At 39.1% G+C, this 25,967-nt stretch overlaps 1 protein-coding gene across 1 annotated transcript; it reads left to right on the plus strand.

The window, feature by feature from the left end:
* Window positions 1-1,894: 1,894 nt before the first annotated feature.
* Window positions 1,895-10,305, plus strand: stm (starmaker). Its single transcript, XM_058377296.1, has 23 exons — window positions 1,895-2,052; window positions 2,617-2,678; window positions 3,052-3,069; window positions 3,257-3,283; window positions 3,579-3,629; window positions 3,772-3,810; window positions 3,968-4,006; window positions 5,174-5,218; window positions 5,413-5,457; window positions 5,550-5,582; window positions 5,675-5,713; window positions 5,898-5,918; window positions 6,026-6,070; window positions 6,549-6,608; window positions 7,195-8,202; window positions 8,300-8,341; window positions 8,430-8,477; window positions 8,584-8,634; window positions 8,737-8,775; window positions 8,990-9,034; window positions 9,179-9,232; window positions 9,449-9,524; window positions 9,634-10,305. Exons 1-22 carry the CDS (start codon window positions 2,042-2,044, stop codon window positions 9,487-9,489), a joined length of 1,863 nt encoding a protein of 620 aa, XP_058233279.1. The 5' UTR covers window positions 1,895-2,041; the 3' UTR covers window positions 9,490-9,524; window positions 9,634-10,305.
* The last annotated feature ends 15,662 nt before the right edge of the window (window positions 10,306-25,967 follow it).

Raw genomic sequence — 25,967 nt, forward strand, 5'->3', positions numbered from 1 at the left:
TTTTGTACCTCTATTGGTAGAAAGGATAAATCCACACAAATCCGTATTTAACCACATTTGTTTAGATCTTGCACAACAGGAACATTGAGTTCATGGTACAAAGATACTTCAATAAAAATCCTTGTTCTTCTGATAATAACTGATTTTGATGGACACACAGACATAAATCTTAATGCCTTCACCTCCAAGTGTCTAGAAAATCTAAATCTAAACAAATCAAACAAATATAAATGACAGCATTTCTCCCTTAATGCTACAATCATGTTTGCCCTTAAGAATGTTTAGCCACTAGATTTAATTAAATTTCTTGCATGTAATTTTCTTCTTCAAATGTAATTTCTTTTGTCTTATTGTGCTGTCACATGCCAACCAGACCTGTTTTTAGTTGTAGTTAGAGAGATAAAAGATCTTGAAAGAACTAAAACAAGATATACTTGTGTGTCATTAGGGCAAATTGCACAACAAGCCCAAATCCCTATGAATTCTTCTTTAACCAAACTAACTGTAATCAGACCATAACAAGATATTCTAGTGATAAAACACTGCATGTGCTGTTGCCCTATTGATTTCATTTATCTACACATTGTTTGTAATCTAAATCCAATCAGAAAAATGATCAAACATATCCTAACATCCTGCAAAGAAAGAAAAAAAATAAAAAATAAAAATTTGACTTTGAATTTTGAAAATAAAAGAGAATATCTTAAACCCTGAGTATATATGCTTGTGTATATGACAGTGTATGTGAAATATACAGTATGTATAATATATTTATTTCACACCAAGAACATGTTTCTGTTATGTAGCTGAAATGTAAAATGTTACCAAAATACTGAAAGGTTGTGTGTCAATCTAATAATCTGAAGGTCATAAATTTGATTCACAAAATCTGGGAACATCCCTATGAACCTCACATTACCTTATTCAGGAAAAGGTACCACTCCATCAGAACCAGCAGCACATCACAGTTTTCCCCAACACCAGGCAACAAGCCAAACTGACCGCTGTCACCAGATCGGACGCCTGTGTTTATCACATATTTCTGTATTTATTGTTCATTGTATTTTATTATGTCAACATTTTTGTAGGTCTGTATATTTTATAAATGTTCACACATGTTCTTAACCCTCTACTGCACACATTTTGCTTGTTCATGATATAAATAATTCCACATCATGTCTTGGTATTGGGATATTTTATTAATTAAAAATGTTTTTTTTTTCTGACCCCACACCAAAAAGTTTTTTTTTTTGCTTAAGGGCAACAATGTGTGATAATAGTAACAGAATCACAGAGAAAATGATGAATTCACAGATCATAAAACAAAGCTCAAGAGTGTACACATTTACAAAATCCTTTAATTGAGTATGAGTGTCTTGAAGCCTTGTTACAGGTTAGGGGCCAATTATAACTGAGGCCTGAATTCACACAAGACAGATTTTAGGACTGTTCCACACTTCAGATGATCACAAAAGTCACAAAAGCAGATCAGCTCTCCCATTCCCAGACACTTCATGGACCCCAGCCCAGCTTCTGAAACACTGCCAAAAAAGCAAGCACTTAATCTCACACAGAAAAGCAGGAACACTTGTTGCCCACAGTTCTTTGTGCAGTTTCTTAGAACACTGAGGTAAAAAGAAATAATAAAAACAACAACATGTGATATTTTCAACAGAGATCCAAGAGGTGATGTGTGTTTGTGGGGGAGTGGAAAATGTACTGGCAAAGATATTGAGGAACTGGGGCTTGGTTATGGCTGTCACTGAACAGCTAGGCTAGCCCAGTTACAAGACCTGTTTAGAAACACAAACAACGGTAGTACAGCACTGGCTCTTTCCCCTGTTTTAATGAATTCAACTCAAATCGTTCCCGTGTGACACCTCTGTCCTGCAGGCTCTGCCTCTTCGAGCTTGGGGAGGGCTGGTGGTATAAAAGCTCCACGGCGTGATCCAGCCAGGATTCAGATTTACGGGAGAGCACAGAGAAGCTGAAGCCTGTCTCGCCCTCCCTCTCTCTCACACGGCTCTACCATTGTGTCAGGATGCAGGCAAGGTAAGTAATTTGTATTGTTTTGGGACTGAATAAATTCCGTCTAAAATACAAATATGCGTCTTATTTGTTTAACGTGCTACAGGTGATTTTATTGCTTATTGTTAATTTAATTGTTTGGCAAACTTACATGAGGATTGTATTACTATTGGTATATGATATTATTACTTAAAGCATTGGGTGCAATTACACTTAGAAGTGTTAAAATTTGAACATTTTTACTAATAATGCAGTGACTGACTGTACTATTAGTAGTGAATTGGGACTGAGACTATTTTTTTTACCCACATTGTATAATAAAGCAGCGAAGAATCTAAAATTCTAACCAGTTTTAAATAAAATGTTTTCTGTAAATGAATGAATGTGATGAATAGGAGGTGAAGGAAGAGACAGAGGGATGGAAATCAATAGCAGAAAAACAGGAACGATATTAAAATGGATGCTGTGCTTGATCTCAAGATTTATATTTATAGTTTATATTTTAGTTTATTAACATTTAAAGCATGCAAATTTTCTGACCTCATAATTTTTGTCATTTTAATAAAATTTCTGCATATGTTTTATTAGGACATCGGTTCTTTTCCTGGTGGTTGTTTTTGTGGCTGTCGCTTTGTCTGCACCAATAAATGGTAAGGAGATACTTAAATAAGCATTTATACGCCTTTCTTATGCACCATCTCTTCAGGGCTCATAAAGTGTTTGGGTCACTGATGCTACCTCATCCTTCATCAGTACATTATTACGTGACTATAGTTTCGGTGCAGCAGCTAACAATGCAGCGCTGTAGCATTCAAAATGTGCAACAATTCCCCTCTTTCAGGGGGGTGCTCAGTGCTTCCCCAAAAGAGAATGTAATCAGAGCCCATGTTCCTCTAGAGCACACAAAGGCATTTTGTTCACTTGAGCCCGAGTTAACTAGCTGTCTATAGGAGCCTGTTCCTTATAGATATTGAAACTAAGATCCCTCACTTATATTAATTTACCTGGGGTTTCCTCCTCTAGATGGCACAGACAATGATGGTAAGGACATGTTTTATTCTGTTTTTTACTTCTTTTTTTTGTTATATTCTGTTTTTTCACTTTTTTTTAGTAATAATGTAGTTGTAGTTGCATATTCAATACACAAATTATGAAATAAATGCATTAGTCTTGTTGCAAAATGCATCTGATTCCTAAATTAAGCTTGAAATTATTTCTCTGTTTTTAGAGAAAGCACAGGCACTGCTAGTCACTGGTAGGTATTAAACGTATTTACAAGCTTAAAGAAAACAATGGTCATGGACATTTAAACAATGACCAGTGATAAAGATCAACACGCTCTCACAAGAATTGGTCACTGAGTTATAAAGTCAGACTCTTAATACCAGTTAACAAAGTGTCACATAGTCTGATGTCGATAGATTGAGAGATCAGGCAAACTTTCAAAAGATAATCAATCAAATTTACATACAGTAAGCAATCACTTTGGTTCACTTAACTAAACCACACAGTAAACCTTCAACAATAATACTACTGTTTCTCTTTCTTAGGTGATAACAATGCAGTTCACCCGACCAACAGCCCCGTAAATGGAGACTCAGGTTATTGACTCTGCTCTAGTCCCTAAATGACATTAAAGTAGTTTAGTGAATCTGGACTGGAAAAAAGAAATCTGATCTTTCACATTTAGCATTTCTACTTGAACTGGTGATATTTCTGATTTGGTGTTTTTTCTCTTTGCAGGAACTACAGATGGAAAAGAATCTGCAGAGAAAAGAGAAGGTATGTTTCATCACAATATAACCTGGGTGAAGGTTTACATGTGTTTTCAGTTAAAACCTAATAATAAATTAATGACTAACTTAGAAAACAGGACAGACAGCAATATGTGCTAAAAAAAAGACAAAGCAAGCCCATGGCTGTATCTCTTCAATTTCAGACACAGGAAGTGACATGGCAGATACAACAGAAAAGCCAGGTAAGATCTCAGAAACACAACAAACAAACAAACAAACAAACAAACAAACAAACAAACAAACAAACAGCTTCCATAGAGTTAAAATGATAGTAACTGGTAGAGCAAGGCCTCAGTATGATGCTCACTCTCCCTTTTAACCACATCTTTACTCTTCAGTGTTTTTCAGACACTTTGCCTGTAACATCATGTACATACACACCTGCAAAGTCTATCATTTACTTGAAATAAACAGTGGATCTCATGTTTCATGATAATAATAATAATAATAATAATAATAATAATAATAATAATAATAATAATAGTTGTAGAATGTGTTCTAATGAAAATAATCTTGTATAATGAGTTTCTGTGAGTGCTGAGTAGATTACTGTAATCTGATCCTGATTACAGATCACATGATTAAAGATATAATCAGGAACATAATCTCTTTAAATAAAAATGTAATTGAGTGTAAATGAAACTGGTTTTACTTTTATAAGCTAAACTTTTTATAAACTTTGAGCAGATTTCAGAACAAACAATACAGTTAAACACGGGATTATTTTTTATTACCAAACCTTTACATAAATGTATTTTTTAACATTCATTAAAGCAAGAAAAGTATTAGATTAAAACGATTTGATATGTAGATAATAAACCATTGTGGCAGTCAATAGTTTTAGCACCCTGCATGATTTTATTGAGTTTGTGACAATAACAGTGTTGAAAAGAAAAGAAACTCCGTTAGAAGTTCAGGACTTCAGGTGTTCATAAACCTTGCAATGTCCATCACATAAGCATTATATGAAGCCTTTTCAGGTCTGGGGGCCTAAATGATCCATTATTTCGGCCACTTATCAAAACCCAACACAAACAAAATAATCATAAACTTAAGCATATATCTCATGCTGTGGTAGTAGTTGAAGGTTTTCTCTCTCTGTCTAACTGCAGCCGGAGCCAAGTCTGCTGCTTAAGACACACAATATAGAGTTTTACTAATGAGCTAATGAATCTGCAGTGAAAGTTTCATCTACTGGGTTTTTTTTTCATATTTTATAAAGAGTTTAAAGGTGACAACAATATCTCATCAGATACTAACAGTAAGGTATCTCTAGCATTTCATGGCTTTGTGACTTTTGTTTAGTAAAAACTATTATGATTATGATCGAACATTATGATTTTTTTCAGGTGACACAAGTCAGGATGAAACCACTAGTGGTCCAGATTCCACCGGTAAGAAAGAAAAGAGCAACATTTGGAAAAGTTTCATAGAACATAGCAGTGAGCATCAGCCTGTCTATCAGTCAAGAGCAGGCATTGTTTTAAATTACTAACATTCTAAAACATTACAAAAAAACACTACCAGTAATAGTGGAATTATGGGGAAAGTGTGAAACTGTGGTGAAGACATGTTTTGTTTTTTTTAGATTCTTCTGAATTTGCAGTAGAAAAGAAGGACTTGGACATGTCAGGTGTGCCCAGGACTCTTCATAACACATGATTTATTACTTCCACATGTTAAGAAATAGATTTTAATGATCTGTCTGTTTGCTCTGATTATTAGACCCAGCTGAAGAGAATAATAAAGATCCTCTAGGTTAGTGTAAAGCTGTAAAAGTCTGTCACAGTGAAAAAAAAAACGAAGGAATAACGTTTTAATGAATTCTATTTAATTTCTTTAAACCATAGATGACACGGCCGAACGAGCATCAAGAGAAAAGAAACTAGGTAAGAGAGAGGGAGAGAGATTTAATATCACATGGAATAGTCTTATTCCTTTATAAATTTATCTTTTATTTATTTATCTATCTATCTATCTATCTATCTATCTATCTATCTATCTATCTATCTATCTATCTATCTATCTATCTATCTATCTATCTATCTATCTATCTATCTATCATTTTTACAGACACACAAACAGATTCTGCTGGTAAGATTAGAAATAACTAATACAACATAAAAGGATAAATAAAAGGAAATAATTGAACATTAAAAGGATTAAATTACAAAAATAATTAAAAAATTGTACTTTTTCAGACACTGACTCAACACTCATCTCATCTAATGAAATGGACTCTCTGGGTGAGACAGCAGCACACAGTCAGAGTGACAGGAAATAAAGCCATCTACACACTACACCCTGAGTCCACACATTTTCAAACAGAACATTTTACACAAGTTATGCATGGTTAATCATGACGAAAATAAAAAGCCATAAAAAAGTGATACTCTGAATATTGTGTACCATAGGTTATTTATTTATTTATTTATTTATTTATTTATTTATTTATTTATTTATTTATTTATTTATTTATTTATTTATTATTTATTTACCAAATTTGAAATGGATATATTTATTTCTTATAATTGTATTTTAGGATCATATATTGAATGATAAGTTTGTACTCTTTTATATAAACACCTATAATGAGATGGAAGTATTATAATTAGTAATTATGTATGTTCATAATTTCACAGAATTAAGGAAAAGCCTATCATTATGTGAGCATTTAGAATACATGTAAGATAACGTAGTCGGGTCGACCATCCACTGTTACAGACAAAACCTCGTCCAGTACGGAGACAGAGTCACGTGATGAGCCAGACAAGGATTCCCGAGGTATTCGCATTCATATAACACTAACAGTTATGACTGTTGACTGACCACACAAGTCAATAATCAATGGTTTATCAATGTGCCTTTTAACAATAATCATTTTTCTCCTATATAATGCCACTATCCCGTCAACTGGTACAGCTTTACTGTCCTGACCCGAACACCAACCTCTAAATAGTGATCTTTGGAAGAAATGTTTAATAACAGCCTTTAAATCACTGAAACAGTAATCCATTCACCATTTGAAGTGACCAGTCTGAGGGGCTTTAAACAGAAATGAAACTATGTCACTAAACCTGAATGAACACAGTGCATTGTTTCCATGATAAAGATTTTGCATATCACTGGTTGTATCTGTTGTATTGCAATTTTGTCTTGGCCACAAATGATTATTTAGGAGATTTTTTTTTATCACTGTGGCTCTTCTTTAATTCATATAAAATAAGTGCATTTATATTAGGGAAAAAAGTGATTAAAAAAGAAATATAAAATTTCTCTCAAAGCATTAACTGATGATTAATCATCTGAAATGTGTATTTAACTGTATTAAACTAATGTTCAGATCATGTATGTATTTCTTCATCTCCAGAATCTGAAAAGCTGAAGTCAGACAGCAGCACTGACACAAGCAAGGACAGTAAAGAACAAGATGTGGACAAAAACTCAGAGATGGAGGACAAAACTGCCAACAAAGCTGTGGACAGTGATAGAGATGGTGATGAAACTAGAGACAGAGAAAACACTGAAGGGAAAGATTCATCAGAGAGAAAGGACAAGACCAACAAACATGATGATACTGACAAAGATACTGACCATGACACAACAAGTTCTTCAGACATGACAGAGCTCAGGGACAGCACTGAAAAGACTGACAAAGAGAATGATAGAGACAGTGACAAAGAGAATGATAAAAATATAGATAAAGATTCAGACATTGATAAAGAGGACAGTGATAAAGACATAGACAGAGACAGTGATAAAGATGAGGATAGAGACAGTGATAGAGACAATAAGAAAGATGATAAGGACAGTGATGGAGACAGCAATAGTGATAGTGATGGAGACAGAGATGGAGACAGTGTTGGAGAAAGTAAGAAAGATGATAAGGACAGTGATGGAGACAAAGATGGAGACAGTGATGGAGGCAGTAAGAAAGACGATGAGGACAGTGATGGAGACACAGATGGAGACAGTGATGGAGACAGTAAGAAAGACGATAAGAACAGTGATGGAGAAAGTGATGGAGACAGTAAGAAAGATGATAAGGACAGTGATGGAGACAGTGATGGAGACAGAGACACAGACAATGATGTGGATAAGAAAGACATAAAGGGTGAGGAGGATAGTGCAGACGGTGACAAGGATACAACAGATGACTCAAGCATTGACAAAAGCAAAGAGAAGGAAGAAAAGGACACTGACCAAGAGACACAGAGCAACTCTGAGCAATCTTTAAGGGACTCTCAGTCAGACTTGGACTCGTCAAGTAAAGAGGATAGCCAGGACAGAGAGATGAGCAGCACTGAGTCCACTGATAAAGACAGCTCAGACAGCACAGACCACGCTGACAAGGACAGCACCGAGGCAGATGGAGAAGGTACATGCTCAATTCTTACTGATCCTATTTTACACACTTAGTAGATAAATACACAGAAAATTGCAGTACTATTTTTAGTACTATTTTTTCTCTACAGTTTCAGATGTCATTGCCAATAGCTCAGAGATAGAGACTCCTGGTAAGTGGAATATTCAAGCCCAGTGTTAAAGCTATGGACACAAACTGTGTTTTAATGATTTAATACTCTGTGCTCATGCATTGTCCAGATGCAACATCACTTGAAACAACTGAAGACTCTCGGGTTGACTCCAGTGGTGAGACATACACATGAACAGAACAGCTAAACATGAACAGAACAGCTAAACTGTATCACTACACCAGAATAAGATGATTTAAATACGATGTATTCCCTCCTCCTAGATGAGAATGACAATGACGACTCAAGGGATGCAACAGAGTCAAAATCACAGGGTATAGAAATAATAAATAAGCTCATAAATATGCAGCAGTATTTCCATCTTTTTGGCTAAATATCTTATCGACGCTGAAATCTTTATTTTAATGCCATTATAGAGGAGAACACAGGTGAAGACACTGATGGAGACACAACTGGTATGTAAAAGTGCTGTTTATGGTCATTTATGCAAAACTATTGGGTTGATTTCACAGAAGTGTTCAGAGAACATTATAGATTCAAAACGCAGGTGGGATTCACAGGAGGGAGGAAGAAAATGCTAATGATATAGAGGGTAGGCAATTGAGTGAAAAGGAAAGGTGAAGTTTTTTGTAGTTAATCAGTTTTATAATGATATCAAATCCTTTTTAGATGAAGATAATGATACAGATATGGATGAAGTGCAGAATGATGATGGTAAGCCAAAAGCTTTACATTAAAATATGGACTATCCATCCATCCATCCATCCATCCATGCATAACTTGTTTCACTGACTATATGAGAGCTGTATTAGTACAAGGTTGAAATCAAATCTTATGGATAACTGAAACTTTTGACAGCAACTCCATCTGATGTACCTGACCAGCCAGATCATCTAGATGACACACCACAAGGTATCAGATAAGTGTGATGTTGTGATGTGTAATTTAGAGCAGAAATGACAGAATGTTCCAATCAAAAAACAACCTCAAAAAAACAGAGGAAAAAGAGCAACCTCCTGCTCTGTCTCACATTCATAGCTGTTAGACAAATGTACAAGACTCTGGAGAATAATATTCTATTCTATTCTATTCTATTCTATTCTATTCTATTCTATTCTATTTGTTTAGGGTCTGTTGTTGGTAGTAATAACGCTTCTCTAAGCTCCTAGTGCCCAGAATATCACCGGATTAAACAGTTTAACAGGTAACTGATTTGAAGATCAAATTTTTAAGAGAATTAGAGTCCTAGTTCTGCATAAGAGTGATCACTGACCAGAATAACTGTTGTGTGTTTTTAACATTTCCTTATGCAGGGTCGCGCAATACATGGTGAAATATAAGAGAAGCAACAGAAGTCACTGTGCTAACCAGCCATTTTGATTAACACAACATTTTATAACTTTCTGTTCCCACTGATGAAGGCTTCTTGGATGGAAAATAAATTATTCTGTGTGGTTTATGCTCTGTTCCTTATAACTGGAAATGATTTGCCATTTTTTTAATTTGTGGAGAAACTTAGAGGTCAAAAATATTTCTTTTCATTCAGACATAGAAAGATTAAGACTTAGTAATTAGTCACACATATAATGTTTGTATTTTGTTCTATACTGTTAAAGACAAAATCAATGACCACAAGCTTGTCTGTGGTACTGGCTTTAAGAGACATGTTTCCATCTGACTTCATCTTCTTGACAGAAACTGTTCTCCTTAACGCAGCCAAACGCTGTCCGTCTGAAACAAACACCCATGACACATCGTCTATTAAAACATATTAAAATGTTTCCTAAAATAAAATAAATGTGTACAGACAGATCTGCTTAACTGTACATTGAGTACATCTCTGGAAGTATAGTAAATGATGATGTAGTGATTTAACAACACAGATTGTTTGGCAATGACTGAAATGACAGAGATGTAGAGATTCATTAATGTCACTAAAATGTGCACACAGGGACCAATTCTAATAAAAAGAGTTTTCAGACAAAGCTCAGAGCATTCAGAGTGTTTCATGGAAATACACACACATACACACACACACACACACACACACACACACACACACACACATACTCACACACTCACATATACACTCACACACACACACACACACACACATAAACACACACACACACACACACACACACACACACAGACACACACACACACATACTCACACACTCACACACACACACACACATACTCACACACTCACATATACACTCACACACACACACATACACACACACACACATACACACACACACACACACAGACACACACACACACATACTCACACGCTCACACACACACACACAGACACACACACACACAGACACACACACACACATACTCACACACACACACACACACAGACACACACACACACATACTCACACACTCACACACACACACACAGACACACACACATACTCACACACACACTCACACACACAGACACACACACATACTCACACACTCACACACACACACAGACACACACACACACATACTCACACACTCACATACTCACACACACACACACACACACACACATACTCACACACTCACATATACACTCACACACACACATACTCACACACTCACACACACAGACACACACACACACATACTCACACACACACACACACACACACAGACACATACTCACACACTCACACACACAGAAACACACACACACACACACACACACACACACATACTCACACAGACACATACTCACATACTCACAGACACATACACACACACACATACTCACACACACACACACACACACATACTCACACACAGACACATACACACACACACACAGACACATACTCACATAAACACAGACACATACTCACATAGACACAGACAAATACACACACACACACAGACACATACTCGCACACACACAGACACATACACACATACACATACTCACATAGACACAGACACATACTCACATAGACACAGACACATACACACAGACACATACTCACATACACACAGACACATACACACATAGACACAGACACATACTCAAATAGACACAGACACATACACACATACACATACTCACATAGACACAGACACATACTCACATAGACACAGACACATACACACAGACACATACTCACATACACACAGACACATACACACATAGACACAGACACATACTCACATAGACACAGACACATACACACACACACATACTCACACACACAGACACATACTCACATAGACACAGACACATACTCACATAGACACATACACACAGACACATACTCACATACACACAGACACATACACACAGACACAGACACATACTCACATAGACACAGACACATACTCACACAGACACATACTCACACACACACAGACACATACTCACATAGACACAGACACATACTCACATAGACACAGACACATACTCACAGACACATACACACATACACACAGACACATACACACATAGACACAGACACATACACACACACACATACTCACATAGACACATACACACATAGACACAGACACATACTCACATACACACAAACACATACACACATAGACACAGACACAGACACATACACACACACACACAGACACATACACACAGACACAGACACATACTCACATAGACACAGACACATACTCACACAGACACATACTCACACACACACAGACACATACTCACACAGACACATACTCACATAGACACAGACACATACACACAGACACATACTCACATACACACAGACACATACACACAGACACAGACACATACTCACATAGACACAGACACATACTCACACAGACACATACTCACACACACACAGACACATACTCACACAGACACATACTCACATAGACACAGACACATACACACACACAGACACATACACACAGACACATACTCACACAGACACAGACACATACACACACACAGACACATACACACAGACACATACTCACATAGACACAGACACATACTCACACAGACACATACACACAGACACATACTCACACAGACACATACACACACACAGACACATACACACAGACACATACTCACACACAGACATACACACAGACACATACTCACACACAGACACATACACACAGACACATACTCACACACACACAGACACATACACACAGACACATACTCACACACAGACATACACACAGACACATACTCACACACACACAGACACATACACACAGACACATACTCACACACACACAGACACATACACACACACACATACTCACACTCACACAGACACATACACACCCACACATACTCACATAGACACAGACACATACACACAGACACATACTCACATACACACAGACACATACACACAGACACAGACACATACTCACATAGACACAGACACATACTCACACAGACACATACTCACACACACACAGACACATACTCACACAGACACATACTCACAGACACACAGACACATACTCACATAGACACAGACACATACTCACAGACACATACACACATACACACAGACACATACACACATAGACACAGACACATACTCACATAGACACAGACACATACACACACAGACACATACTCACATAGACACAGACACATACTCGCATAAACACAGACACATACTCACATAGACACAGACACATACTCACATACACACATACACACAGACACATACTCACACAGACACAGACACATACACACACACAGACACATACACACAGACACATACTCACACAGACACAGACACATACACACACACAGACACATACACACAGACACATACTCACATAGACACAGACACATACTCACACAGACACATACTCACATACACACAGACACATACTCACACAGACACAGACACATACACACACACAGACACATACACACAGACACATACTCACAGACACACAGACACATACTCACATAAACACAGACACATACACACAGACACATACTCACATACACACAGACACATATTCACATAGACACAGACACATACACATAGACACATACTCACATAGACACAGACACATACACACATACACATACTCACATAGACACAGACACATACTCACATACACACATACACATACTCACATAGACACAGACACATACTCACATACACACATACACATACTCACATAGACACAGACACATACTCACATAGACACAGACACATACACACAGACACATACTCACATAGACACAGACACATACTCACATAGACACAGACACATACACACACACATACTCACACATACACAGACACATACTCACATAGACACAGACACATACTCACATAGACACAGACACATACACACAGACACATACTCACATAGACACAGACACATACACACAGACACATACTCACATAAACACAGACACATACACACAGACACATACTCACATAGACACAGACACATACTCACATAGACACAGACACATACACACAGACACATACTCACATAGACACAGACACATACACACAGACACATACTCACAAACAGACACATACTCACATAGACACAGACACATACACACAGACACATACTCACAGACACACAGACACATACTCACATAAACACAGACACATACACACAGACACATACTCACATACACACAGACACATACACACATAGACACAGACACATACTCACAGACACATACTCACACACAGACATACACACAGACACATACTCACATAGACAGACACATACACACAGACACATACTCACATAGACACAGACACATACTCACATAGACACAGACACATACTCACATAGTCACAGACACATACACACAGACACATACTCACACACACACAGACACATACTCACATAGACACAGACACATACTCACAGACACACAGACACATACTCACATAGACACAGACACATACACACAGACACATACTCACATACACACAGACACATACTCACATAGACACAGACACATACTCACACACAGACATACACACAGACATACACACAGACACATACTCACATAGACACAGACACATACACACAGACACATACTCACATAAACACAGACACATACACACAGACACATACTCACATAGACACAGACACATACTCACATAGTCACAGACACACACACAGACACATACTCACACACACACAGACACATACTCACACACACACAGACACATACTCACACACACACAGACAAATACTCGCACACAGACACATACTCACATAGACACAGACACATACACACAGACACATACTCACATAGACACAGACACATACACACACACATACTCACACATACACAGACACATACTCACATAGACACAGACACATACTCACATAGACACAGACACATACACACAGACATACTCACACATACACAGACACATACACACAGACACATACTCACATAAACACAGACACATACACACAGACACATACTCACATAGACAGACACATACACACATAGACACAGACACATACTCACAAACAGACACATACTCACATAGACACAGACACATACACACAGACACATACTCACAGACACACAGACACATACTCACATAAACACAGACACATACACACAGACACATACTCACATACACACAGACACATACTCACATACACACAGACACATACTCACACACAGACATACACACAGACATACACACAGACACATACTCACATAAACACAGACACATACACACAGACACATACTCACATAAACACAGACACATACTCACATAGACACAGACACATACTCACATAGTCACAGACACATACACACAGACACATACACACACACAGACACATACTCACATAGACACAGACACATACTCACAGACACACAGACACATACTCACATAAACACAGACACATACACACAGACACATACTCACATACACACAGACACATACTCACATAGACACAGACACATACTCACACACAGACATACACACAGACATACACACAGACACATACTCACATAAACACAGACACATACACACAGACACATACTCACATAAACACAGACACATACACACAGACACATACTCACATAGACACAGACACATACTCACATAGTCACAGACACACACACAGACATACTCACACACACACAGACACATACTCACACACACACAGACACATACTCACACACACACAGACAAATACTCGCACACAGACACATACTCACACAGACACAGACACATACTCACACACACAGACACATACTCACATAGACACAGACACATACACACAGACACATACTCACAAACAGACACATACTCACATAGTCACAGACACATACACACAGACACATACTCACACACACACAGACACATACTCACACACACACAGACAAATACTCGCACACAGACACATACTCACACAGACACAGACACATACACACACACAGACACATACTCACATAGACACAGACACATACACACAGACACATACTCACAATCAGACACATACTCACAAACACAGACACATACACACAGACACATACTCACATACACACAGACACATACTCACATAAACACAGACACATACACACAGACACATACTCACAGACACACAGACACATACTCACATAAACACAGACACATACACACAGACACATACTCACATACACACAGACACATACTCACATAGACACAGACACATACTCACATAGACACAGACACATACACACACACACATACTCACATAGACACAGACACATACACACAGACACATACTCACAGACACACAGACACATACTCACATAAACACAGACACATACACACAGACACATACTCACATACACACAGACACATACTCACATAGACACAGACACATACTCACACACAGACATACACACAGACATACACACAGACACATACTCACATAAACACAGACACATACACATACTCACATAAACACAGACACATACTCACATAGACAGACACATACACACAGACACATACTCACATAGACAGACACATACACACAGACACATACACACAGACACATACTCACATAAACACAGACACATTCACACAGACACATACTCACATAGACACAGACACATACTCACATACACACAGACACATACACACATACTCACAGACACATACTCACACACAGACATACACACAGACACATACTCACACACAGACACATACACACAGTCACATACTCACACACACACAGACACATACACACACACACATACTCACACACACACAGACACATACTCACATAGACACAGACACATACTCACATAGACACAGACACATACTCACACAGACACATACTCACATAGACACAGACACATACACACATACTCACATAGACACAGACACATACTCACATACACACAGACACATACACACATAGACACAGACACATACACACAGACACATACTCACATACACACAGACACATACTCACATAGACACAGACACATACACACACACACACACAGACACATACTCACATACACACAGACACACTCACATAGACACAGACACATACTCACATAGACACAGACACATACTCACATACACACAGACACATTCTCACATAGACACAGACACATACTCACATAGACACAGACACATACACACAGACACATACTCACATACACACAGACACATACTCACATAGACACAGACACATACTCACAGACACATACTCACACACAGACATATACACAGACACATAGACACAGACACATACTCACATACACACAGACACATATTCACATAGTCACAGACACATACACACAGACACATGCTCACACACACACAGACACATACTCACACACACACAGACAAATACTCGCACACAGACACATACTCACACAGACACAGACACATAGACACAGACACATACTCACATACACACAGACACATACTCACATAGACACAGACACACTCACATAGACACAGACACGTACACACAGACACATACTCACAGACACACAGACACATACTCACATAGACACAGACACATACACACAGACACATACTCACATACACAGACACATACACACAGACACATACTCACATACACACAGACACATACTCACAGACACACAGACACATACTCACATAGACACAGACACATACACACAGACACATACTCACATACACAGACACATACTCACATAGACACAGACACATACTCACACACACACAGACAAATACTCGCACACAGACACATACTCACACAGACACAGACACATAGACACAGACACATACTCACATACACACAGACACATACTCACATAGACACAGACACACTCACATAGACACAGACACATACACACAGACACATACTCACAGACACACAGACACATACTCACATAGACACAGACACATACACACAGACACATACTCACATACACACAGACACATACTCACAGACACAGACACATACACACAGACACATACTCACATAGACACAGACACATACTCACATACACACAGACACATACTCACATAGACACAGACACATACTCACATAGACACAGACACATACACACAGACACATACTCACATACACACAGACACATACTCACATAGACACAGACACATACTCACATAGACACAGACACATACACACAGACACATACTCACATAGACACAGACACATACACACATACACATACTCACATAGACACAGACACATACTCACAGACACATACTCACACACAGACATAGACACAGACACATACTCACATAGACACAGACACATACTCACATAGTCACAGACACATACACACAGACACATACTCACACACACACAGACACATACTCACATAGTCACAGACACATACACACAGACACATACTCACACACACACAGACACATACTCACACACACACAGACAAATACTCGCACACAGACACATACTCACACAGACACAGACACATACTCACATACACACAGACACATACTCACATAGACACAGACACATACACACAAACACATACTCACAAACAGACACATACTCACATAGACACAGACACATACTCACATAGACACAGACACATACACACAGACACATACTCACATAGACACAGACACATACTCACATAGACACAGACACATACACACAGACACATACTCACATACACACAGACACATACTCACATAGACACAGACACATACACACAGACACATACTCACATAGACACAGACACATACTCACACACAGACACATACACACATACACATACTCACATAGACACAGACACATACTCACATAGACACAGACACATAGACACAGACACATACTCACACACACAGACACATACTCACACACAGACACATACTCATACACACACACACACACACACATACTCACATACACACACACACACATACTCACACACACATACTCACACACACACACAGACACATACTCACACACACATACTCACACACACACACAGACACATACTCACATACACAGACACATACTCACATACACACAGACACATACTCACATAGACACAGACACATAGACACAGACACATACTCACATACACACAGACACATACTCACACACACAGACACATACTCACATACACACAGACACAAACACAGACACATACTCACATAGACACAGACACATACACACAGACACATACTCACATAGACACAGACACATACACACAGACACATACTCACATAGACACAGACACATACACACAGACACATACTCACATAGACACAGACACATACACACAGACACATACTCACATAGACACAGACACATACACACAGACACATACTCACACACACAGACACATACTCACATACACATACTCACATAGACACAGACACATACACACAGACACATACTCACACACACAGACACATACACACAGACACATACTCACATAGACACAGACACATACACACAGACACATACTCACATAGACACAGACACATACTCACATAGACACAGACACACACACAGACACATACTCACATACACACAGACACATACTCACACACACAGACACACTCACATACACACAGACACATAGACACAGACACATAAACACAGACACATACACACAGACACATACACACACAGACACACAGACACATACACACACACAGACACACATGGACACATACACACACAGACACACACTCACACACACACAGACACATACACACAGCCACATACACACACGGACACACACACACACGGACACATACACACACGGACACACACACACACGGACACATACACACACAGACACATACACACACGGACACATGTGAACACGGAAACTGGGGGTCAGTGTCATCTTAAGACCAACTACCACACAGAATCAACAACTAGGCTGAGTGCAGCTTGATCTGACCCTCCACAGTACCACCGTGAATGTCCTGGCCCTCAGCCCAAGGTTAGTGTGGCACCAAGTCACCAAGTTATTGATTAAACACACCTGTATGTAAGCAGCAACACACACCACAGACTTTTGTCTTTTGCCATTCTGTTCCTGATGATACCAAAACCAGACATTATTTTTATGATCCTCTGGTTTGAACTAGTTTGTGTGTCCTGATATCCCAGTTATTGCCCTGGCCATATACAGCTGTCTGCTGATTTGCCTGATTATCACCCTGACTTCACCTGCTGATCTGGATTGTTTGCTATTTGTTTGCCTCACCTGCATGTGCAAAATGTGTAAAACATTTAAATGTGAAAAATTCCAGTAGGGCATTTCTGCACTGGAGCAATGAAGTGTAATCCCACTCTAACTACACTACTACTACTATTACACACACACACACACACACACAGAGAGAGAGAGAGAGAGAGAGAGATTAGAATCTGAACATACACTATATTGCCAAAAGTATTCGCTCACCCATCCAAATAATCAGAATCAGGTGTTCCAATGACTTCCATGGCCACAGGTGTATAAAATCAAGCACCTAGGCATGCAGACTGTTTTTACAAACATTTGTGAAAGAATGGGTCGCTCTCAGGAGCTCAGTGAATTCCAGCGTGGAACTGTGATAGGATGCCACCTGTGCAACAAATCCAGTCGTGAAATTTCCTCGCTCCTAAATATTCCACAGTCAACTGTCAGCTGTATTATAAGAACGTGGAAGTGTTTGGGAACGACAGCAACTCAGCCACGAAGTGGTAGGCCACGTAAACTGACGGAGCGGGGTCAGCGGATGCTGAGGCGCATAGTGCGAAGAGGTCGCCAACTTTCTGCAGAGTCAATCGCTACAGACCTCCAAACTTCATGTGGCCTTCAGATTAGCTCAAGAACAGTGCGCAGAGAGCTTCATGGAATGGGTTTCCATGGCCGAGCAGCTGCATCCAAGCCATACATCACCAAGTGCAATGCAAAGCGTCGGATGCAGTGGTGTAAAGCACGCCGCCACTGGACTCTAGAGCAGTGGAGACGCGTTCTCTGGAGTGACGAATCGCGCTTCTCCATCTGGCGATCTGATGGACGAGTCTGGGTTTGGCGGTTGCCAGGAGAACGGTACTTGTCTGACTGCATTGTGCCAAGTGTAAAGTTTGGTGGAGGGGGGGATTATGGTGTGGGGTTGTTTTTCAGGAGCTGGGCTTGGCCCCTTAGTTCCAGTGAAAGGAACTCTGAATGCTTCAGCATACCAAGACATTTTGGACAATTCCATGCTCCCAACTTTGTGGGAACAGTTTGGAGCTGGCCCCTTCCTCTTCCAACATGACTGTGCACCAGTGACCAAAGCAAGGTCCATAAAGACATGGATGACAGAGTCTGGTGTGGATGAACTTGACTGGCCTGCACAGAGTCCTGACCTCAACCCGATAGAACACCTTTGGGATGAATTAGAGCGGAGACTGAGAGCCAGGCCTTCTCGTCCAACATCAGTGTGTGACCTCACAAATGCGCTTCTGGAAGAATGGTCAAAAATTCCCATAAACACACTCCTAAACCTTGTGGACAGCCTTCCCAGAAGAGTTGAAGCTGTTATAGCTGCAAAGGGTGGACCGACGTCATATTGAACCCTATGGATTAGGAATGGGATGTCACTTAAGTTCATATGCGAGTCAAGGCAGGTGAGCGAATACTTTTGGCAATATAGTGTATCATTAGAATAGAAGCTCCAAAGCTTACAACAACAGAACTGAACAAATGAATTGTTGAATAATTATAAAAACTGATACTGATAGAAAAATATAAATAAATAGGATTCAGATACGATTTATTAATTAATTACTCAGTTGAGAGTGGCTGTTTTTTTATTCATTTTGTTTGTTTGTTTGTTTTTATTTATTTTTAAAAAGGATGATGGCTTCACAACATTATTTTCTTGTTTTACTGGATGCACAAGAAAGATGTATGATTTACTTTTTGCAAGTCTGTTATTAAGCTCTGCTCTGGTCTGGGTGGGCATGCATTGTAATTGGTCACCTGTGAGTGCATATGATAACCACTTGCTGAAGTGGGGTGCACCTGCCTGCGTTTGAAGGTGAATGTTATCAGATCACAGAAATAATCTTAAAGTTGGATCATGTTTCACCAGGTCCAATAAGAGTATTATCTAAGAACTCTCTCTCTAAAAAAATACATTTCCACATGTGCCTCTAAATGGTCCTCAGACCAGAGGCCTCAGACTCACATTACATATCAACTAAACTTGGTGGTCCGAGCCTGGTGCTCGAGTAAGGCGGGAGAGTGAGGAGGTGGAGGAACAGACAAAAGTCACTAAACAGTAAAGAAACAAAGAGCCCATGCCCTGCCAGCCTAAGCAAGACTCATTTCCAGTCAGAACAAGTGGCCAGCCATTTCACCACAACCAGCGTTGTACAGAGAGCCCACTGAAGAACCAGAGTTAATGTCCAAATACAGACAGCCAGTGAAGCCTGACCCCCTGAAAACGTATTACATGCCCCAGCCTACAGTGTCCCACTTTCCCAAAGAGTCAAAAAGGCGAGGAAGGCCACAAGAAACGTTTCGGAAATATTACACTTTAATTTACGCTGTAAGAGGCTTTCAATTTCTTTTCTGGTCTTGGGACTGATATCTGTGAGAAAAGGTTTACCTTTACCTTAAATACAGATTCTCAGTCACACTCAGTGACACTTATTTCACAGGGTTTTTTTTGCATGTATTGTAAATTTAGCCCCTTTGGGATATAGCATTTGTATTATAATTAAATGTTGGGATTAATATTATGAGATAAATAAGGTAACAATGCTATTAATAGTTTCATGTATTTTCATGCTTATTGTCAACATCTTTTTTTCAATACCAGCAATTACATTACAGCACGAGTGTGTTTTTTGTGTATAATTCTTAGTATATTGTTTTAGCACATGGATTTTAGTATATGGTTCTAGTAGATAATTTGGTTTTAATATAATGTGTTAAGTAGGCTTAGTATTTAGTTATATATGTTTATAGTTTATCATATAGTTTTTATTATATGGTGTTTAGTATATGGTTTTAATACATTTTTTACTGCTTTTTGGTATATGATTTTAGTATGCTTTTTTAGTATATAAATACTACTACAAACAATCAGACAAACAATCCACACAAGCATATATATAGTTATGTCTGCCTGTCAGGAAATGTGTGGTGTTGTGTCTCCGCTTTCTTACAGGGGAAGACTCACATGATCTTTGTGTTGTTTGTTTGGGAATGGAACCCAGTCCATTGCTCGGTTGGTCCAGTGCTGGAGTTATTCTTCTAGCCTCTGCTACCCTTAAGGTACATGTGGCTACATCTTTTTGCTAGCCATGCACCCAGTGTTGACTCTTCTTTGGAGAGTCTCAGAGAAGTTTCTGACTCTAAAAGTGGCTCCTCTACTAGCATTAACTCAGAAGTGTAGAAGATCTGCAGGCCCTGCCATTAGCCTCCTCCTGCTTAGTCTTTGCTTTTGGAATGGTCAAAGCTATTCTGCACCACTGCCTGGGCTACATTTTGAAGGCACCTTCTGTGACCAGCCAGCCAGTCATAGTGCAAGCCTTCTTTCCTCTGCCTTATGTATCTCTAGAGTGAGAAAGGCCTCATCTACTATGTTTAATCTGTGTTCTTAGAATCTATGTCTATTGCTCAGGCCAGTGGTGTAAAAAATTCCAACTTTTGGTCTGCTTTGGTGGCCACAACAGAGGTATACAATCATGAAGCAGCACCTTTTGGAGTTTTACATGTTATCCCTCTGTCCTGTGAGGTGCATGGAAAGGCTTCATCACTAGGAGTCAGGGCCCATTTCACCAGGCCACTCCTGGACACGAGTCAGGGGTATACCCTTGCATGATGTTTAGGCTGTGGCAGGCTGGTCATCTCCACACATTTATCAGGTTTTACAGTTAGGACATGGTCTCTGTGCTTAGTAATTGTTTGTGTCGGTGCTACACAGAGCTGTTTTGGCAGGCATTCTTCATCCATCATCATTCTTCATTGGTATTGATGTTCCCATAGTGTCAATTCCATGATGCAGCAATCGGTTACCTTGAAAGGAAACATTCTCAGGGTTTACATACATCTATGTAATCCAGTTCCCTGATAAGGAGAACAAGATGCAGCGTTCTCACAATTACGATCTGGGGATTCTGGCCCTTCTATGGTTTTGCTGATGTGCGCCAACACATGACCTGACTTCATGTTGGGCAATAGAATTGGTGTATTTTCACATGTGGTTTAGACACATGGACGCGTTTCCATTGCATCACACATCTGGTTCTGAGTTATGTAGGTAACCTGAAAGGTTCTAATGCATGCTATTTAGTACATTATTTTTATAATATGGGTCTAGTACATAGATTTCAGTACACACATTTAGTACATTAAGTATCTGGTTTTAGTATCTGGATTTAATATATAGTTTTAGTATGTGGTTGTAGGTTTTATGGCTTTAGTACATTGTTTTAGAATGTGGTTTTCAAGTCTTTAATTGGGGTTCTGCTTATAATGAAGGGAAGACCTTCTAGTGTCTCTGCATAAGACAATGAGAATGTAATTTTTTTGTCAAGATCCTTAGATCTTAGAATTCTTCTTCTTTTTCTTCTTCTTCTTCTTCTTCTTCTTCTTCTTCTTCTTCTTCTTCTTCTCCTTTCAGCTTTTCCCTTCAGGGGTTGCCACAGCGAATCATCTCTCTCCACCTATCCCTATGTTCTTGCACCCACTAGTTTCATATCCTCATTTATTACATCCATAAGAATCCTTATGATCATTTCACAGTTATATACAGATTTCTGCACAGCTGCTCTGTGATGTGTGTTGTTAAATGTGCTATATAGATTACATGAATCAACTAATACTCACAATTGAATGACATCAGGCATCACAAAACTCTATAATATATATAATATAATACTATAATATCCTTCAATTCATCTTTTATCACTTACACAAGCTGCAGAAATGTGCAGAATGTTTTCAATACAGCTGACTTGAAGTGGACGGTTACACTGTCATGAGGAAAGCTTTGACACTTTAATAATGGCATTGAGAGTTCATGTGAGATGTGATGGAGGAAGCAGAAAACCAAGCTGACATTCTGATTAATCATAATGTCTATCTGTATCTGCCCACACTTATCCCTTCAGTCAGGCAATACTGCAGATTGGATTCCTCCCAGAGAGATTAATTACAGAATATCCTGGGTACTCAAACACCACTTGTCCCATAATTCTAAACAAAACATCCCCTTCAGGAGAACAGGACTGTCTCCTGACCACCAAGATAAAAGAATGTTTATTCTTTTAGAACAAAGCTTGAGAAGGTGTTGAAACACAAGAACAGGGTTCTTCACACATGAGAAAAAGATGTGTGCAAATGTGAATTTTCTTCAATCTTCATTGTCTTGTACTGCCAGCATGTAATACTTCAGCATGGAAACCTAACAATTAAGTACTTGTGGACTGCTGTGTGCATTAAGTATTTGCCAAGTCTGTGAATTCCCAGGAACATATCTCTTATTCTGCCCCCATTTCTGTCAACATGGCACACCAAACTCTGTGTGAACAGAGACATAACCTCAGTGGCTGACCCCTAACCTCAGCCAAACTGGATGGAACCAGCACCAAGGATTCGGGATCTAATCTCATCACCCAAGATAGGCTCCAAAGCTGCTATGGTTTCATCACATTACAGAGGGCCATTGTCCTGGAGCAGGCAGGCCTGCAGGAAGCCGGAGAGGCATAGGACACAAATCTGGCTAAGAGAAATCTTGGCAAGATGACCAGCAGACCCCTCTTGCATGAAATAATCTAGCCTTTCTATACATCCTCACCTCTGAACCTGGTCATTTAATCTTGTGGGGCAGATTGGAGCTCTCATTTCCAAAGGAACAGTATACTCTAGAGGCAGCTTGTACATGGAGGTTCAAAACAACTGTGGTGACAGGAAACCTCTCTTTAGTCAGTTCACAGCAAAATGATAAAGAATCAATGGGAAAAAGTTTAAGTATTAAATTAGATGGAATATTCTCCTCATAAGACAAAAAAAATACTGAGTATTACATTTCAGAATGGAACAATGAGAGCCTGTTTGAAGTAATGTAGCTCATCATAGAGAGTTTATTAAACGAATAAGTATGGGTACCTGCTCTCATTAATTACATTCTAAAGCAGAAAGCTTGTCTGTTACTGACGACAACTGGCA

This window comes from Hemibagrus wyckioides, linkage group LG24 (genome assembly GCF_019097595.1).
Source record: "Hemibagrus wyckioides isolate EC202008001 linkage group LG24, SWU_Hwy_1.0, whole genome shotgun sequence".
Lineage (NCBI taxonomy): Eukaryota > Metazoa > Chordata > Actinopteri > Siluriformes > Bagridae > Hemibagrus > Hemibagrus wyckioides.

What these genes read in the sequence shown, in the direction of transcription:
- stm (XM_058377296.1), top strand. An exon ending in ACAGGCACTGCTAGTCACTG is followed by an intron (nt 3,284 to 3,578) that starts GTAGGTATTAAA and finishes TCTCTTTCTTAG; the next exon opens with GTGATAACAATGCAGTTCAC. An exon ending in ATCTGCAGAGAAAAGAGAAG is followed by an intron (nt 3,811 to 3,967) that starts GTATGTTTCATC and finishes CTTCAATTTCAG; the next exon opens with ACACAGGAAGTGACATGGCA.